Here is an 18,459-nt window from a genome sequence, read left to right on the forward strand (position 1 = left end):
ACCATTCTGAACACCCACAAAGTCATCCTGAGATGTAAGAATATACATCTGGATCTCTATAAGCAGAAAAGCACTGCCTGTTGTGAGGTAGGAAGGGTGGAGTTGTTAATCTGCCAGGAGATAACAGAAGATAAACAGAAGAGGGAGGGAGCCTCCATAAGCCGGCTCCTGGAAAGTGATATAACACCGGAGTGCAAAAGTGTCCTATGCAGGGGACTGGGCAAAAACTCTCAGAGCAGTAGTAGCGGAGAAAGGGCTTTAGAGTAGCACGCAGACAGGATCTAGGTGCTGCGGGTGCGTGAGCCCACAGCCACTTGTGGTTTTAGAACCACAAAGAGCAGGGACATGCCTGGGCACCTGGGACAACCTCTAAGAGAGTCCCTGTGGGCACGCACCATGGGAGGCTGCAGTTTTCAGTGGCATATACAGAAATGGAGACTGTTTGTCCAGGAGGGTTTAGTGAAGAGAACAGACTGTTCTCTTCACAGACTGTGAATTCTCTGCTCTGGTTTGGGTGCAGCCATTTTTGCTCAGACCCACGGAAGAGGCAAAACCTCAAAGTCACCAGAGAACAAAACCTCAAAAAACTGGTTTCCAATGAGGCCATCCCGATTGGGGCAGGGTAACTCTGCCCAAAGAGGGTTGCCTGAGAAACAGAATGGATGGAGAGATAAAGAGCTTCCAGAATCTGCAGAATCTGAAAGAATATGTGACCACCAAGCCAGCTCTGCAAGAAATATTAAAGGGGATTCTGTAAGCGAAGAGAGACCCCAAGAGTCACATAGACCATAAATTTACAGAGACAATGTATAGAAACAGGGACTTTACAGGCAATATGATGGCACTAAACGCATATCTTTCAATAGTTACTCTCAAAGTGAATGGCCTAAATGCTCCCATGAAGTGGCACAGGGTTGCAGATAGGACACAAAGACATGACACATTCATATACTGTCTACAAGAGACTAATTTTGAACCTAAAGACACCTACAGGTTGAAAGTGAGGGGACGAAGGACCATTTATCATCCCAACAGACCTCAAAAGAAAGCTGGGATAACAATTCTCATATCAGACAAATTAGATTTTAAGGCAAAGACTATAGTAAGAGACGTAGAGGGACACTATATCATACTTAAAGGGTCTATCCAACAAGAACACCTAACAATTGTAAATATATATGCCCCCAACATGGGAGCATCCAACTACATAATCCACCTGTTATCCAAAATAAAGAATCATATGCTTAGAATGACACATTGGACCAGATGGACTTCATAGATATTTACAGAACATTCCAACCTAAAACAACAGAATACTATTTTTTTCTCAAGTCCGCATGGAACTTTCTCCTGAATAGACCACATACTGAGTCAAAAATCAGGTCCCAACTGATACCAAAAGACTGAAATTATTCCCTGCATGTTATCAGCCCACAATGTTTTGAAACTGGAACTCAACCACAAAAAAAAAAAAAAAAAAAAAAAAAGGAAGGAATTCAAACCTTTGCAAGCTAAAGACCATCCTGCTAAAGAATGATTGGATCAACCAGAAAATTAAAGAAGAACTTAAACAATTCATGGAAACTAATGAGAATGAAAATATGTCTGACCAAATACTATGGGATACTGCTAAGGAGGTTCTAAGGGGGAAATACATAGCCATCCAAGCCTCACTCAAAAAGTGGAAAAATCCCAAATGAATAAGCTAACCTTACACCTAAAGGAACTGGAGAAAGAAAAGGATATAAAACCTAAACCAAGCAGGAGAATAGAAATAATGAAGATTAGAGCAGAGATCAATGAAACAGAAACCAGAAAAACAGTAGAACAGATCAACGAAACTAAAAATTGGTTCTTTGAAAGAATAAATAAGATCAATAAACCTCTGGCCAGACTTATCCAAAAGAAAAGAGAAAGGCTCCAAATCAATAAAATCATGAATGAAATGGAAGAGATCATGACTAACACAAAGAAGATAGAAACAATTAGAAATTATTACCAGCAATATATGCCAACAAATTTAGCAACCTGGAAAAAATGGATGTCTTCATGGAAACTTATAAACTACCAAAACTGAAGTAGGAAGAAGTAGACAATCTGAATAGACCAATAACCAGCAAGGAAATTGAAGCAGTAATCAAAAACCTCCCAAAAAACCCCCCAAGAGTCCAGGGCCAGATGGCTTCCCAGGGGAATTCTACCAAACATTGATTTTTTTAAAAAAAATTTATTATGTTATGTTAATCACCTTCCTAGTTCTTGTGCATAAATGAGTGAAACCATACGATAATTGTCTTTCTCTGCTTGACTTATTTTACTTAGCATAATCTCCTTCAGTCCTGTTCATGTTGCTGCAAATGTTGGGTAATCGTTCTTTCTGATGGCTGAGTAATATTCCATTGTATATATGGACCACATCTTCTTAATCCATTCATCTGTTGAAGGGCATCTTGGCTCCTTCCACAATTTAGCTATTGTGGACAATGCTGCTATGAACATTGGGGTGCATATGGCCCTTCTCTTCACTATGTCTGTATCTTTGGAGTAAATACCCTGTAGTGCAGTTGCTTCTACCAAACATTTAAGGAAGAAATAATACCTGTTCTACTGAAACTTCTTCAAAAAATAGAAGCAGAAGGGAAACTTCTAAACTCTTTCTATGAGGCCAGCATTACCCTGATCCGAAAACCAGACAAAGACCCCATCAAAAAAGGAAAATTATAGAACGATATCCCTATGAATACAGATGTCAAAATACTCATGAAGATCCTAGCCAATGGGATCCAACGGTACATTAAAAGGATTATCCATCATGACCAGGTGGGATTTATTCCTGGGATACAAGGTGGCTCAACATTTGCAAATCAATCAATGTAATAGAGCACATTTACAAAAGAAAAGACAAGAACTGTATGAACCTCTCAATTGGTGCAGAAAAAACTTTTGACAAAATACAACATCCTTTCCTGATTAAAACTCTTCAGAGTGTAGGAATAGAGGGAACATACCTCAATATCATAAAAGTCATCTATGAAAAGTTCACAGCAAATATCATTATCAATGGGGAAAAGCTGAGAGCTTTTCTCTTAAGGTCGGAACACAACAGGGATGTCCACTCTCACTATAATTGTTCAACATATTATTAGAAGCTCTGGCCTCAGGAATCAGACAACAAAAGAAATAAAAGCATTCAAATAGGCAAAGAAGTATTCAAACTTTCTCTCTTCTCACAGATGACATGATTCTTTATGTGGAAATCCCAAAAGACTCCACCCCCAAATTAGTAGAACTCATACAGTAATTCAGCAATGTGGCAGGATAAAAAAATCGATGAACAGAAATCAGTTGCTTTTCTATACATTAGCAATGTAACTGTAGAAAGAGAATTTAAGGAATCAATTCCATTTGCAATAGCACCAAAATCCATAAGATACCTAGGAATAAACCTAACTAAAGAAGTAAAGGATCTGTACTTAGAAACTACACAACACTTATGAAAGAATTTGAAGAAGACAAGAAGAGTTAGAAAAATATTTCATGCCCATGCATTAGAAGAATAAACATTGTTAAAATATCAATGCTGGCCAGAGCATTCTATACTTCCAATGCTATCCTTAATACAGTATCATTGGCATTTTTCCAAGAGTTGGAACAAACAATCCTAAAATTTGTATGGATCCAGAAAAGACCCCAAATCACCAAAAGAATGTTAAAAAAGAAAAACAAAGCTAAGGACATCATGTTGCCTCACTTCAAGCTATATTACAAAACTATAATCAGGAGGACACATGGTATTGAAACAAAAACAGACACATAGATCCACATAGATCAATGGAACAGAATAGAGAGCCCAGAATGGACCCTCAACTCTATGGTCAACTAATCTTTGACAAAGAAGGAAAAAATATCCAATGGAAAAAAAAAAGTCTCTTCAATAAATGGTGCTGGGAAAATGGACAGCCACAAGCAGAAGAATGAAACTGGACCATTCTCTAATACCATACACAAAGATAAACTCAAAATGGATGAAAGACCTCATTGTGAGACAAGAATCCATCAAAATCCTAGAGGAGAACACAGGCAGTGACCTCTTTGACCTTGACTGCAGCAATTTCCTGCAAGACACATATCCAAAGGCAAGAGAAACAGAACTTTGGAACTTCATCAAGATAAAAAGCTTCTGCACAGCAAAGGAAACAGTCAACAAAACTAGGTGGCAACCCACAGAATGGGAGAAGATTTTTGCAAATGACATTACAGATTAGGGCTGGTATCCAAGAACTATAAAAAACATATCGAACTCAACACCCAAAAACCAAATAATCCAGTCAAAAAATGGACAGAAGACATGAAAAGACACTTCTCCAAAGAAGACACATGAAAAAATGCTCAATATCACTAGCCATCAGGGAAATTCAAAACAAATCCACAATAAGATACCACCTCATACCAGTTAGAATGGAAAAATTAACAAGGCAGGAATCAACAAATGTTGGGGATAATGTGGAGAAAGGGAAAAGAAACTTTGTGCCACACTCTTGGTGGGAATCAAAGCTGGTACAGCCACTTTGGAAAACCATATGGAGTTTACTCAAAAAATTAAAAATAGAGCTACCCTATGACCCAGAAATTGCACTACGAGGTATGTATCTCAAAGATACAGATGTGATGAAAAGAAGAGGCACATGCACCCCAATGTTCATTCAGCAATGTCCACAGTAGCCAGACTGTGGAAAGAGTCAATATGCCCTTCAACAGGCAAATGGATAAAAAGATGTAGTTTATATATACAATGGAATATGACTCAGCCATCAGAAAGGATGAATACCTACCATTTCCCTCGACATGGATGGAACTAGATGGGATTATGGTGAGTGAAATAAGTCAAGCAGAGAAAGACAATAATCATATGGTTTCACTCATATGTGAAACATAAGGAATAGTGTGGAGGATGACAGGGGAAGGGAGGGAAAACTGAAGGGGGAGAGATCAGAGAGAGAGACAAACCATGAGAGACTATGGATTCTAGGAAACAAACCGAGGGTTTCAGAAGGGAGGGATGTGGGGGGATGGGGTAGCCAGGTGATGGGTATTAAGGAGGGCACGTGTGGTGATGAGCACTGGGTGTTATAGGCAACTAATTAATCATTAAACGCTATGTCAAAAACTAATGATGTAGTATATGGTGGCTAGCTGAATGTAATAAAAATGAAAAGAAAAGATCAAAGAAATAAAAGTTTTCTTGCTTTTTTTTTTTTTTCCCAGACGCCTCAGAGACACCAGGGACCTTGTATGTAACTCACTGATTGATGGAGCTAAGAACTGTTGTATCACAGCTGCCGTCTTCATGGCATCCTTAATGTAGATACTGTTTTCCTGTTGATTGACTCTCCCAATGACATATTCAAAATAGTTTTCATCCTGATAGTTTTTTAAAATTTTTATATGGGGAGGGTTCTGCTGGAAGGAGGCATTATTTGAAATGCAAGTAGAAGAAGAGACATAGGAACATTTCCCCTCAGTTTTACAGATTTATTGAAAGGTAATGATATATAAAATTGTGATTGGTGATTTCATGTGCATATACATTGTGAAGTGAGCATCACAATAGTTCAGTGAATTCGTCCATCACTTCACAGAGTTACCATTTCTTTTTGTTCTAAGAACATTTACTATATACTCCGTTAGTAACATTCAATATATAACACAATAGATTTAAGCATAATGACCATGTTGTACATTAAGTTCCCAGAACTCATTTATCATATAACTGAAGGCTAGTATGTTTGTAGGTTTTCACCAGCATCTTCTCATTTCCCCAAACCCCAGCCACCAGGAAATATCAACCTACTCTCTGTTTCTATGAGTTCAGATTTTTGTATTTAACATATAAGTCAGATCATAAAGTATTTGACTTTTTCTGTCTGTCTGTTTCACTTTGCATAACGCCCTTGCAGTCCATACATTTTAGCAAAGGAAAAGATGTCTTCATTTTTTAGTGCTGAATTCCATTGTATTGTTATGCCATCATCATCAATTCGTCTGTTGATGGATACTGGGCTATTTCCATGTCTTGGCTATTGTGAATAATGCTGCAATGAAAGAAAGGGCACAGATATGTGAGATATTCAAATATGTGGGAATTAAACCATGCCTGCCATGAACGAATGATGCATGAAAGAACAAACCAAAAAGGAAATTTAAAAATCTTGAGCCAAAAGAAAATGGAAACACAGCCTATCAAAACATATGGGATGTTGCAAAAACAGCTCTAAGAGGGAAGTTTATAACAATGAATGTCAACATTAAGAAAAAATTTAAAAACCTTAAGTAAATAACTTAATTTTATGATTTAAAGACCTAGAAAAACAAGAACAAATTAAGTCCAAAGCAGCAGAGGAAAAGAAATTCCAAATATTAGAGCATACAAAATTTATACATAGACCAGAAAGCCAATAGAAAACATTAACAAAGCTAAGAGTCAATAATTTGAAAAGCTTAGCAAAACTTACAAACCTTTAGTTAGACCAAAAAGGGGGGGGGCACTGCAGAAGATGGAAATAAATAAAATCATCAGCAAAAGATGGTAACTTACAACCAATACAATAGAAATACAAAGAATCATAGAAGACCACTATGAACAATTTCACTCCAACATATTGGACAACCTAGAAGAAATGGATAAAACCTAGAAAGGGGGTGCCTATGTGGCTCACTGTGCTAACCATCTGCCTTTGCCTCAGATCATGATCCCAGGGTCCTGCGATCAAGCCCCAATTCTCACTCCCTCCTCAGTGGGGAGCCTGGTTTCTTCTCCCTTGTGCCTCTCTCCCTCTGACACTCATGCTGGCGTGCTGTCTCTCTGCACTCTCTCACTCAAATAAATAAATAAATTCTTTAAAAATACACCCCAAATGTGAGAACACAGCCAAGATTAGCAGAGTACTTCCAGCTGACCCACAGTTGACAGCAACCTCATGGGAGACCAGCTGAGACAAGAAGAATTCTCCATCATAGACTCCAATGTAATAAAAAAGAAAAGCATTATCTTATATTGTTTACTTTTGGCATGGCTTGTTATGCAGCAATAGCTGACTGATACAATAATTAATGTAAACAGAACTGAGAATATTAAGAATAATCTCTTGCTTCTTATTTTTGACATTTCTTCTGATATTTGAAAGGACTATTCATAGTGGCCTGGTTATTCACACTTATTTTAAACAACTATACTAAAAAGTGACCACCATTGAGATTCCCATCCAGGCAACTGGTGGAGGTTGGGAAAAAATCTATGTTTCTGCAGGAATAACTTGTGGGACCCTCAGTCACAAGTTTCCATTCTCAGAGCATTCTTGTACAGGAATTCCAGCTCCTGTCTGAGTCATCCTTTGATCATAGGATTGAAGAGAGCTTAGAGCATAAGAACAAAGAATAAAGAATTAATGACAGAGTGAATACACTTATTGTTCACTCCTTCACATTATAATATTTATGACAGCATTTTTAAAGGAGGATATATTAAGTTTTGGGCAACGGAAGGGGTAATATTTAGGCAGGGCTTGAACTTTTCAAAAAGAAACAGCAAAATCATCCAATTAAATAACCCCAAATCTGCCATTAAATTCTCCATTCGAATTAATAAAACCCTTTACACATGGACACCACACATCCCACACTTTAGTGAGTAGATGTACATCAATGAAAACACATATTCCACAATAAAATATTGTATGATTGAAAAGTTTACTTCATCGTATTTTGATTCTTCTCTGATACTGAGCCCCTATTAAGTCATTTGGTTTATGCAAATTTGTCTTTTTGTAGATTATGCTTGGAGGGTGTTTTTATAAGCAATTTTCTTCTTACTGTTCTGTGCCAGGGATACTGTGGATGCTGAGCTGATGAGAACAGGACCCTAAGGAGGATCATAAAACCCCATGACTAGCTACAAGACAAACTAGTACACTAAAATCTGTATCACCAAGAAGAGGGTTTAAAGTAGTAACATGGAAAGGAATAGCAGGCACAGATGAAAACCTGTGATCTCAGAATTTCTTATACAATAAAATTATAAATTTTGGCCTCAGTGGCCAAATGCAGTTTATTTAATAAAATGATAACTATACATATTATAGGAATAATCAGTTAATAACTATAGGATAATCATTATATACCATTCATCAGTATATGAGGCAAATGTGAATCTCCAAATTGTTTCTGATTCAAGGTTGGGACTAACTTTGAAAATTAAAAAAAAATAAAATAAGAAGGAAAAACTGTTGGCTATCCAATGCAGAAAGTTTAACAAAGGAACATATTTGAAATCAATGAAGCAGTTGAACTTAAGAAAATTGAAACTCCAGGATATAAATAAAGGGATTAAGTGCTTCTTTCAAAATAGAGTGAAAGAATTATAATTTCTTGCTGTTAGGCACTAAGCTGGAAATCACAGTTACTTGTTGAAAAATGGCCCTTTTATGGTTTCCCTCTGAAAAATACATTTACAGCCCCCTTTATGTCCTTGTTCCTCAGGCTGTAGATGAAGGGGTTCAGCATGGGGGTGACCACCGCATACATCACTGAGGCCACTGCACTTGCGTGGGAGCTCTGGGTAGCAGCAGAGCTAAGGTACACTCCTAGGGCCGTACAATAAAATAAGGAGACAACTGAGAGGTGAGATGCACAGGTGGAAAATGCTTTACACTTGCCCTGAGCTGATAAGATCCCACATATGGACGAACCTATCCTAGAATAAGAATAAAGGACCCCAGACAAGGGAGCACCACCCAGAATCAAAGCTGCAAAATATACCACCATGTCATTAAGAAAGGTATCAGAACAGGCAAGCTGGATCATCTGATTAATTTCACAGAAAAAGTGATTGATTTCCACCTTTGTACAGAAGGACAGCCGCAACACCATTAAGGTTTGTAACAAAGAATGCAAGATGCTCATGAACCAGGACACCAGAACAAGCAGTCCACAGAGCTGGGGGTTCATGATGACTGTGTAGTGCAGGGGGTGACAGATGGCCACAAACCGGTCATAAGCCATCACAGTCAGGAGGAAGTTGTCCAAACCTATAAAAAGTAAGAAAAAGTAGATCTGTATGATGCAGCTGTCATAAGTTATGACTTTTCTCTGTGTTTGTGTATTCACCAGCATCTTGGGGACGGTGGTGGAGGTGATGCAGATGTCTACAAAGGACAGGTTGGCCAGGAAGAAGTACATGGGGGTATGGAGGCAGGAGTCTGAGCTGATGGCCAGGATGATGAGCTGGTTCCCAAGTACGGTGGCCAGGTACATGGACAGGAACAGCCCAAAGAGGAAGGGTTCCAATTCTGGTTCCTCAGAAAATCCCAGAAGAAGAAATTCTGAAATCCGTGTATCATTCTCTAGTTTCATGTCATCGATGTGACTACCAAAATAAGAGAAAGAGCAGGACACAATCATGCATTACTAACCTGGCAGGTGCATTATTGTTTATATTCTGCACTCAAGGGATTAATGTTTATATTTGTGTGTGGAATATGTGATAAAAACACTGAAAACTAGGAATAGAGGAAAACTATCTCAACATAAAGCCATTTATGAAAAACCCACAGCAAACATGGTGCTCGCTGGGGATACAAGGAACATTTTCCTGTATGATCAGGAACAAGGCAAGGATGCCCGGTTTCCTGACTTCTACTCAACATAACACTGGAAGTTCTACCCAGAGCAATTAAAGAAAGAAAAAGAAATAAAAGGCATCCAAACTGGAAAGGAAGAAATAAATTTATATCTGAAGACGGTGTGATCTTATATGTATATAATCCTAATGAAACCACAAAAACAGTAATAAAACTAGTAGATTATTCCAGAAAAATCATTAAGTAGGAAGCCAGTCCTCAAAAATCAGTTGCATTTCTGCGTGCAAACAGTGAATGATCTGAGAAGGAAATAAAATAATTCCATTTATGTGACTTCCAAATGAATAAAACTATCACCTCACAACAGTCAGAATGGCTAGTATAAAAAGACTAGAAATGACAAGTGTTGGTCAGGATGTGGAGAGGAGGGAATCCTTGTGCACCTGCTGGTGGGAATGCAAACTGGTGCAGCCCCTGGGATACAGTACAGAGGTTCCTCAAAAATTAAAAAGAGAAATACGACATGATCAAGTAATTCCACTAATGGGTACTTACACAAAGAAGACAAAAACACTGATTAGAAAATTTATACGTACCCCTTGTCTATTGCAGCATTGTTTACAATGGCCAAGATACAGAAGCAGGGCAAATTTCCATCGATAGGGGAATGAGTAAAGGAGAGCTGGTATGTAGAGATAGATATAGATTTTGATAGAGATATAAATAAGGATATATGCAACAGAATATTACTGTGCTATAAAAAAGAATGAGGTCTTGCCATCTGCAACAACATGGATGGAACTGGTGGGTATTGTACTAAGCGAAATAAATCAAAGAAAAATACCATATGATCTCACATATATGTGCAATCTAAAATACAACAAATGAACAAACAGACAAAAACAGAGAACAAACGGGTAGTTGACAGAGGGTGGGTGGGGGTGGAGTAGATAAATGGGATTAAGGGTACACTTATCATGATGAACACTGAGTAATGCATACAATTGTCAAATCACTATATTGTACACCAGAAGCTGATATAACACCACATGTCAATTATACAGAAATTAAGGGGCACCTGGGTGGCACAGCGGTTAAGTGTCTGCCTTCGGCTCAGGGCGTGATCCCAGCGTTATGGGATCGAGCCCCATATCAGGCTCCTATGTTATGGGCCTGCTTCTTCCTCTCCCACTCCCCCTGCTTGTGTTCCCTCTCTTGCTGGCTGTCTCTATCTCTCTTAAATAAATAAATAAAATCTTTAAAAAAATAAATTAAAAAATAAATTAAAAAAAAAAAAACAAAAAATCCCCCAAACTCCTTAAAATTACAAAAAAAAATCCCCAAAATTAAAAAAAAAAAACATAAATCTACAAGCAGAACAATCTGAATTAAGGCAAGAAACTGAGAAGGAAGAAGTTCTTCATTAAGTAATAGACTTTAAAACATCTTATGGCCATAGTATCTCCACAGAATTCAATAGAGAAACAGTAATCTGTAGGGGTGCCTGCATGGATCAGTTGGTCAAGCATCTGACTCTTTATTTTGGCTCAGGTCATGATCTTGGGGTCATGAGATCAAGCCCCAGTGCTGGGCTTGGAATCTGCTTAAGATTCTCTCTCTCCCTCTTCTTCTGCTCCTCCCTGCTAGAACTCTCTCTCTCTCTCTCTCAAAAAAAAAAAAAAAAAAAGGAACATGAGAGAGAGAGAAACAATAATCTGTAAAAATCATTTGAAATGCTGACAGTTATAGAAACTCAGCATATAATATATGGGTATATGATAATAATGGGCAAATCATCATGGTGACAGAATATATGAATTTTGCTCCAACTCACTAATCATTTACGAAAACAACAAGAAATCTCTTCCACACCCAGCAGCCTGTAGAAATTTTAAAGTGTTGTCACATCGATTAGGATTGGAATTTTTAAACAGATAGTAAAGTGGTACTGTCTAATTTTCATTGCAGAAATGTGACCGGCATCGACTTGGATGGAACAGGAGGGTATTATGCTAAGTGAAATAACTCAATCAGAGAAAGACAATTATCATATGGTGTCACTCATATGTGGAACATAAGGAATAGTGCAGAGGACATTAAGGGTAGGGGGGGAAATCCGAATGGGAAGAAATCACAGAGGGAGACAAATAGAGGGTTGTGGAAAGGGAGGTGGGTGGGGGGATGGGGTAACTGGGTGATGGGCATTAAGGAGGGCACGTGATGTGATGAGCACAAGGTGTTATACTGAACTGATTAATCATTGAATATTTTATCAAAAACCAATGATATACTATACCTTGGCTAATTGAATTTAAATTTAAAAAAAAGGAAAAAAAATAAATGTGACCTGCTATAATGTTTGGAGAAAATAATTGGAAAACAACTATAAGTATTAAAAATATAGATATGCATTATTTCCTCGGGGTTCCTCATCTCAGCACTATTGATATTGTGGCCCAGGTAATTCTCTGAGGTGGGGTTTGTCCTGGGCCTTGTAGGATGTTTAGAGCATCTCTGGTCTCTAGCGACACCTCCCCAGTCTGACAGCCTAAAATGTCTCTGGAAATCGCTCAATGTCCCCTAAAGGACAAAATTGTCCCTGGTGGAGAATCAGCATTTTAACTCAAAATATTTTTGTATAATTGATAACATAGCAACTTAGTGAGAAGGAATATGAAAATCCTCCAAGTATAAATGACACAGCCACATCCTGAAATATTCTGCAGTCACTGAAATAATGAATTAGCATTATACCGGTTGATGCAGACAAGATTGTCAGGTGCTATTGAGTAACACAAGCTATTAAAAAAAAAAAAAAAAAGACTGCACCTGAGCATGTTAAAGACCATTTACAATGAGCATAGGATTCTATTCATGAATTTGTATAAAAGTGTGTTAATATTTGTGTGTGCATAATATAGAAATGTAAATTTTAAAAGAAGCTAAGAACTTATGGAACAAAGGATAGCAGTGAGAGTAGGAATAGGTTAGGCATGGAGCTATCTCAAACAACTGTTTGAAACACAATGACAACCTAAAACTAACTTTATAGAGGTTTAAATGGTATTAAAGTCATGACATCAAGGTAGGTCACTAATTCAAGAATTAAAGTGCTAAAGACTTGGGAACAGGGCAGCTTGGCTGGCTCAGTTGGTAGACTCTTGATCTTGGGGCTGTGAGCATGAGTCTCACATTGGGGTAGAGATTACCTTAAGAAAACATAAAAATTGGGGTGCCTGGGTGGCTCTATCAGTTAAGTGTGACTTCAACTCAGATCACTATCCCAGGGTCCTAGGATTGAGTCCTGCATTGAGCTCCCTGCTCAGCAGGGAGTCTGCTTCTCCCTCAGCTCCTCCCCCCAGGCTTGTGCTCTCTTGCTCTCTGAATCTCTCTCAAAAATAAATAAATAAAATCAATTAAAAAAACACACATACAAATTGGAAATAAAAGAATATAACCAAAAAAGTGGGTAGGAAGCATTATCTAAAGTGATGCTTTCATCTCATATAGAGATATATTAATTCATATTTGTTTAGGAAGAAAAGGTGAACGTTAGTCAAATAATAAAGAATGCTTCCACATGATGGCTGCAGATGAGGTGACTTTGAGAAATAGATCTAATCACAAAAGGCCAAAAGTATAATAAGGAATAACAGAAATGTGAAGACAGCTTGAAAATATGTATAAAAGGTCATTTATCAATTCAAACGATGCAGAAGAACTTTCTACACTTAAGCAAGAAGGGGGAAGATAATATGACTGACTGATAGGTTTGAGCACACAATGCATTAACTTTCTTACTCCCCTCTAACTCATCCACACATACATAAAGGAACTGAAGGTCAAACAGCAAAGTTGGTGGAAAAACTCCAATTCTTATGTTTGAAAAATGGAATCCAAAACAGGAATATAAACACTTCCAACCCACCAGACAAAAGCACAGAACTGGCACAGACAATTTGCAATAAAGAAAGCAAATGTCTAAGAAACCACATCCTTGCCAGTAAGGAAGTAATTGCAGCATAAAGCTTTTTTAGTATACCCCCTTTCACCTATTAATTTTTTTTAATTGATTGGAATGCCCAGCCTGAAAAAGGACACTGTGAAATGTATGTCTCATGATCCATTGGTGTGGATCTTTCTCACCAATATGAGAATATACTCAAATTATCTCTGGCTTAAAAGAATAAAAAGAATGCCCTCACTTGACTGCATATCCCTCATAGCTAAAACCCTGCATCTCTATTCCCCTTAATTGCAAAGATTCTTGGAATTGTGTTCTACTCTTATTGGGACCATTTTATGCTACCCATCACTACTCTTCCATCTGCACTAATTAATCCTCAACAATCTCCCCTGCATGGCTGATTTCAATGTTTACTTTTCTTTTTAGGATCATACGTACATTTATTCATTAGTTAAGGAAGCCAACAGCCACAGTGATATCCCAGTGCTGGGCTAGGCCAGGTTGTCTCTCAGGTGGCTTCAGGTAAATGTTCTCACCCTTCTATGCTCTCTGGCCCTTTCCTGCAGTACCTGCTGGCTTTTCAGACTCACCTGTATGGGGATCTTTACATGGATGTCTGAATTCCTACCTTGATGGTTGATGATGGAGATTAAAGCTCTGTTCTCAAACGATGCAGCAAGAGTCTCCTAGTCAGACTTAGGACTCCGGAAGAAATACCCATGTCCCATTCAGCCCAAGGTTACACCTGCTGAGGGACAACAGCAGAAGAGATAATTACAGCTCCCTATCTGCTTCTTAGACATATTCCCCTCCTGTTATTCCAACCACTGGGCACATTATCCCCCATGGGACATTGCACAGATAGGAGTATTTTTTCCTATAGTTCCCTATTCCAAAGAGACCAACTTATGAGTCAGGTGAATCCAGTTATCACTCTTCCCTGAACTCACCTGCCTCCCACAGAGATAGCCTCCTAGCTCCTTATCCCAACCCTGAGTTAAAGATTTCTCCAAATCTAAGAGTGAAGAATTTTTCTTTACTAGGCTCCTTGGGTCTCGCAAAAGTTGACTCATCATGAGACACAGCATTGCTATATCCAGAAGATTGTTATTCCCCGCTTCAGCAAGGTGAAGAACTGTATTGCTTTGATATAAAAACATGAGGACTACAGTCCTTGGCTTCCATGACCCTTTGCTAAAACAGTTAAGAATTCAATGTTTTAGGACAAATTAAGAGCTGTTGTTTTGTCTAAATTTATAACAATGAAGTCATAAATATGTCTTTGTGTGTACACATGTGAGTGAGGTTATTTGAAAGTAAAATGTAATTGGGTGATGGGCATGAAGGAGGGTACGTGATGTAAGGGTGATGTACTGGTGTAATAGGCAAGTGATAAATTATTGAACTCTACATCTGAAACTAATGATGTACTATATGTTGGCTAATTGAATTTAAATAAAAAATGCATGCAAACACACACATATCCAAGACACAACCATTATCCTCAAACGTTTCTTTGAGGTAAAAAAGGAAGTTCCAACCATTTTATTCATTCCAAACAATGTCCATATGAAGTAATGTATAGTATCCCACATTACCTTTAGAAATAGAGAAAATGATGCTCAGTTTGCTTAAATTTTTAGTAGTTACCTACCAAAGCAGTTAAAACTCATGTGACAGTCTCAAATTACACACAAATAGAAACTTACACTACATACGCTTCATTTTTGTGGAGGTCCTTTAATTCACCAGAGTTATTTCACGTAACAATTGAGAGAGTCATAGCAGGCAGCATTGGAAGTTTTCAAGTAGAAACAGGAAGATAATTCAGTGGCAAAACTTAGAAGACAGTAAACAATCCTTCACTGCAAGAAATAAACCCCCTCAGTTGTGGACACCAGTCTTCCATGTTTCCACAAATACATGCACAGCATGAAAAAGAAATATTTTAGATAGTAATAATATGGGTGGTTTGAAATGTTGAATCCTTGTATTTCTAGAAAGCTTTTTTAAATTACTTTAACTTCCATGTAATTAACATACAGTGTTATATTAGTTTCAGGTGTACAATATAGAGATTCAGCAAGCCTATACATTACTCAGTGCTCATCATGATAAATGTACTCTTAATCCCCGTCACCTATTTCACCCATCCCCCCACTCACCTCCCCTCTGGCAACCACCAATTTTTTCTCCATATTAAAGAGTGTATTCTTTTATTGGTCTCTTTTATTCTGTTTGTTTTATTTCTTAGATTTCACATATAAGAAAATCATAGGGTATTTGTCTTTCTCTGATTGACTGATTCACTTAGCATCATAGCCTCTAGATCCAACCGTGTTGTAAATGCTTACACAAAAATAAAAAGCTTTTCCACAGCAAAGGAAGAAATCAACAAAACAAAAAGATGATCTTCTGAATGGGAGAAGATATTTGCAAATGATAAGGGGTTAAAATCCAAAATATATAAAGAACTTATACAACTCAACACCAAAATAATAATAATAATAATAATAATAATAATAATAATAATAAATATCAATTCAATTAAAAAACGGCCAGAATTTCATGAATAGACATTTCACTAAGGCAGGCATACAGATGACCAACAGACACATGAAAAGATGCTCAACCTCACTCATCATCAGAGAATTGCATTCAAAACCACAAGGAAGAGTAAGTGTTGCTGGGGATGTGGAGTAAGAGAAACCCTTGCACACTGTTGGTGGGAATGCAAACTGGGGTAGCCAAAGTGGAAAACGGAATAGAAGTTCCTCAAAAAACTGAAAATAGAAGTATCATATGGTCCAGTAGTTACCCTACTGGGCATTAACCCAAATAAAACGCACCCTCATGTTTATGGTCATCTCTGACACTGAGAACATAAGAGGTCACTCTATTAATTCAAATATTTCTTTCCATGTAGACCCTACTGGGAGATACATATTTGTTAACAGGTTTTGCCAGTGGCTATGGTGGGCATTCTGGACACCTAGGTGAATAATAGAATAAAACAAGACTACTTATAAAACACAGAATCATGTTTGTAGAGTTAAGAGCCTGACGAAGCTTTTCATTTCTGAGGCATCCATTTCAAGGACAACCATGTCGAATAAACACACTGTCAGGTATGGGACACTATTATCAGATAAGCACTCTGACTATCCCCAGCCATGATGTATCTCTTCAGAAAGCCCTGGGTCACCTCCATACAGACACATGAGTGACCCTGATTTCCATTTCTGTGTCAAAATTTCACTCTTATGTTTTAAAATTTCAATGAAGAGTGAATCTAGTAACCCTTAGCCACTCTGCCCATGGAACCCAATAAAAGCAGGGCCCCCAGTTGTGGACTTCCTCTTTCTCCCTCTGAATCTCGACACCCTCTCCCCAGACTTTTCTGCCTCTGCCTTCCAAGACCTGTGAGGAATAGACCTGGTTTTGTTAGAGTTCTCTGATGGGTGTTGCTGATGCATGTCTTGCAGTCACAATGAGAACCCAAGGGCTGGTGCAGCCACAGCAGAGGCTCTGGTCAGGGAAGCATCTGTGGGAATGTCCACAAAGACATGGGTACAGGGGAGTGTCTGGGCTTTCCTAGCCTGAGCATCCCTGTCAGGAGCCTAGGATTTAAAGGGAACAATGTTAGAGTCTACATTATCAGGAAGAGGCGTGAAGGTAGTGATGAAAAAGATTGACAGACTCGAGGTGAAAACCGTAGTTTTATATTTTCCTCTGCAATAAATTTATATGAAGGGCTTAGTGGCCAGGTACCGTCTTCCGTAAGAAGAATATAACTCATGATTATTCTTGAGGGAAATCTAGGGAAAATTTACATGGCATGATATAAATCATTTAAAATGAAATTATTTTTAAGAAATCTGACTTGCCCCATGTAAGATATCGAAATTTCCAGGCATTTGTGCCCAAGCTTGGGGAAAATATTGGGATTGTATGAAAATGGACAATGGGGAAACTGTCCATATATCAGAGCAGAAGATTAGTAAATTGAGTTACTTTAATGTATAAAGAAGTGGAATTGAAAGAAATGGAAATGCCATGGAATAGACAGAAGGAGCCAATACTACTTCCACAGCCTGATCAAAGAATAGCAGTTCCTCGCTCTGGTCCTGGCTCATAGCCCTGCAATCCTGGACACTTCTTCAGCCCCAGGATGATTCACCCTTACATCACTGGAACCCCCATGATTCTTTTCAGAGCCCTCTTTATGTCTCTGTTCCTCAGGCTGTAGATGAAGGGGTTCAGCATGGGGGTGACCACCGTGTACATCACCGAGGCTATTATACTTGTGTGGGAGCTCTGGGGAGCAGCAGAGCTAAGGTACACTCCCAAGACCATACAACAAAATTAGGAGACAACTGAAAGGTGAGATGAACAGGTGGAAAATGCTTTATACTTGCTCTGAGCTGATGATACTCCACATACAAAGGAAACTATCTTAGAGTAAATGTAAAGGATCCCAGCTAGAGATGCATGACCCAACAATCCAGCTGCAAAATGCATCACCATGTTGTTAAGAAAGGTGTCAGAACAGGCAAGTTGGATCACCTGACTAATTTCACAGAAAAAGTGGGAGATTTCTACCATTTCCATTGTCTTTCTCTCGCTTGAATATCTCACTTAGCATAATACCCTCCAGTTAGATGTGATTCATATATACAATGGAAAAATTACTCAGCCATCAGAAAAGTATTGCCTTAAAATCATTTGGTGAAATAAGTCAATCAGAGAAAGACTATTATCATATGGTTTCACTCGTATGTGGAATATAAGAAACAGCACAGAGGATCATAGGGAAAGGGAAGGAAAACTGAATGGGAAATCAGAGAGGGAAACAAA

General features: G+C 38.2%; 1 protein-coding gene across 1 annotated transcript; it reads right to left on the reverse strand.

The window, feature by feature from the left end:
- Positions 1-8,370: 8,370 nt before the first annotated feature.
- On the reverse strand, positions 8,371-9,514 carry LOC103681565 (olfactory receptor-like protein OLF4). Its single transcript, XM_008711158.1, has one exon. It carries the CDS (start codon positions 9,454-9,456, stop codon positions 8,479-8,481), a length of 978 nt encoding a protein of 325 aa, XP_008709380.1. The 5' UTR covers positions 9,457-9,514; the 3' UTR covers positions 8,371-8,478.
- Between the last annotated feature and the right edge of the window lie 8,945 nt (positions 9,515-18,459).

Source organism: Ursus maritimus, unplaced genomic scaffold (genome assembly GCF_017311325.1).
Source record: "Ursus maritimus isolate PB19 unplaced genomic scaffold, ASM1731132v1 scaffold_37, whole genome shotgun sequence".
NCBI lineage: Eukaryota > Metazoa > Chordata > Mammalia > Carnivora > Ursidae > Ursus > Ursus maritimus.

Coding starts and splice junctions, on each gene's coding strand:
- LOC103681565 (XM_008711158.1), bottom strand. CDS start 9,456: ATGATTGTGTCCTGCTCTTTCTCTTATTTTGGTAGTCACATCGATGAC.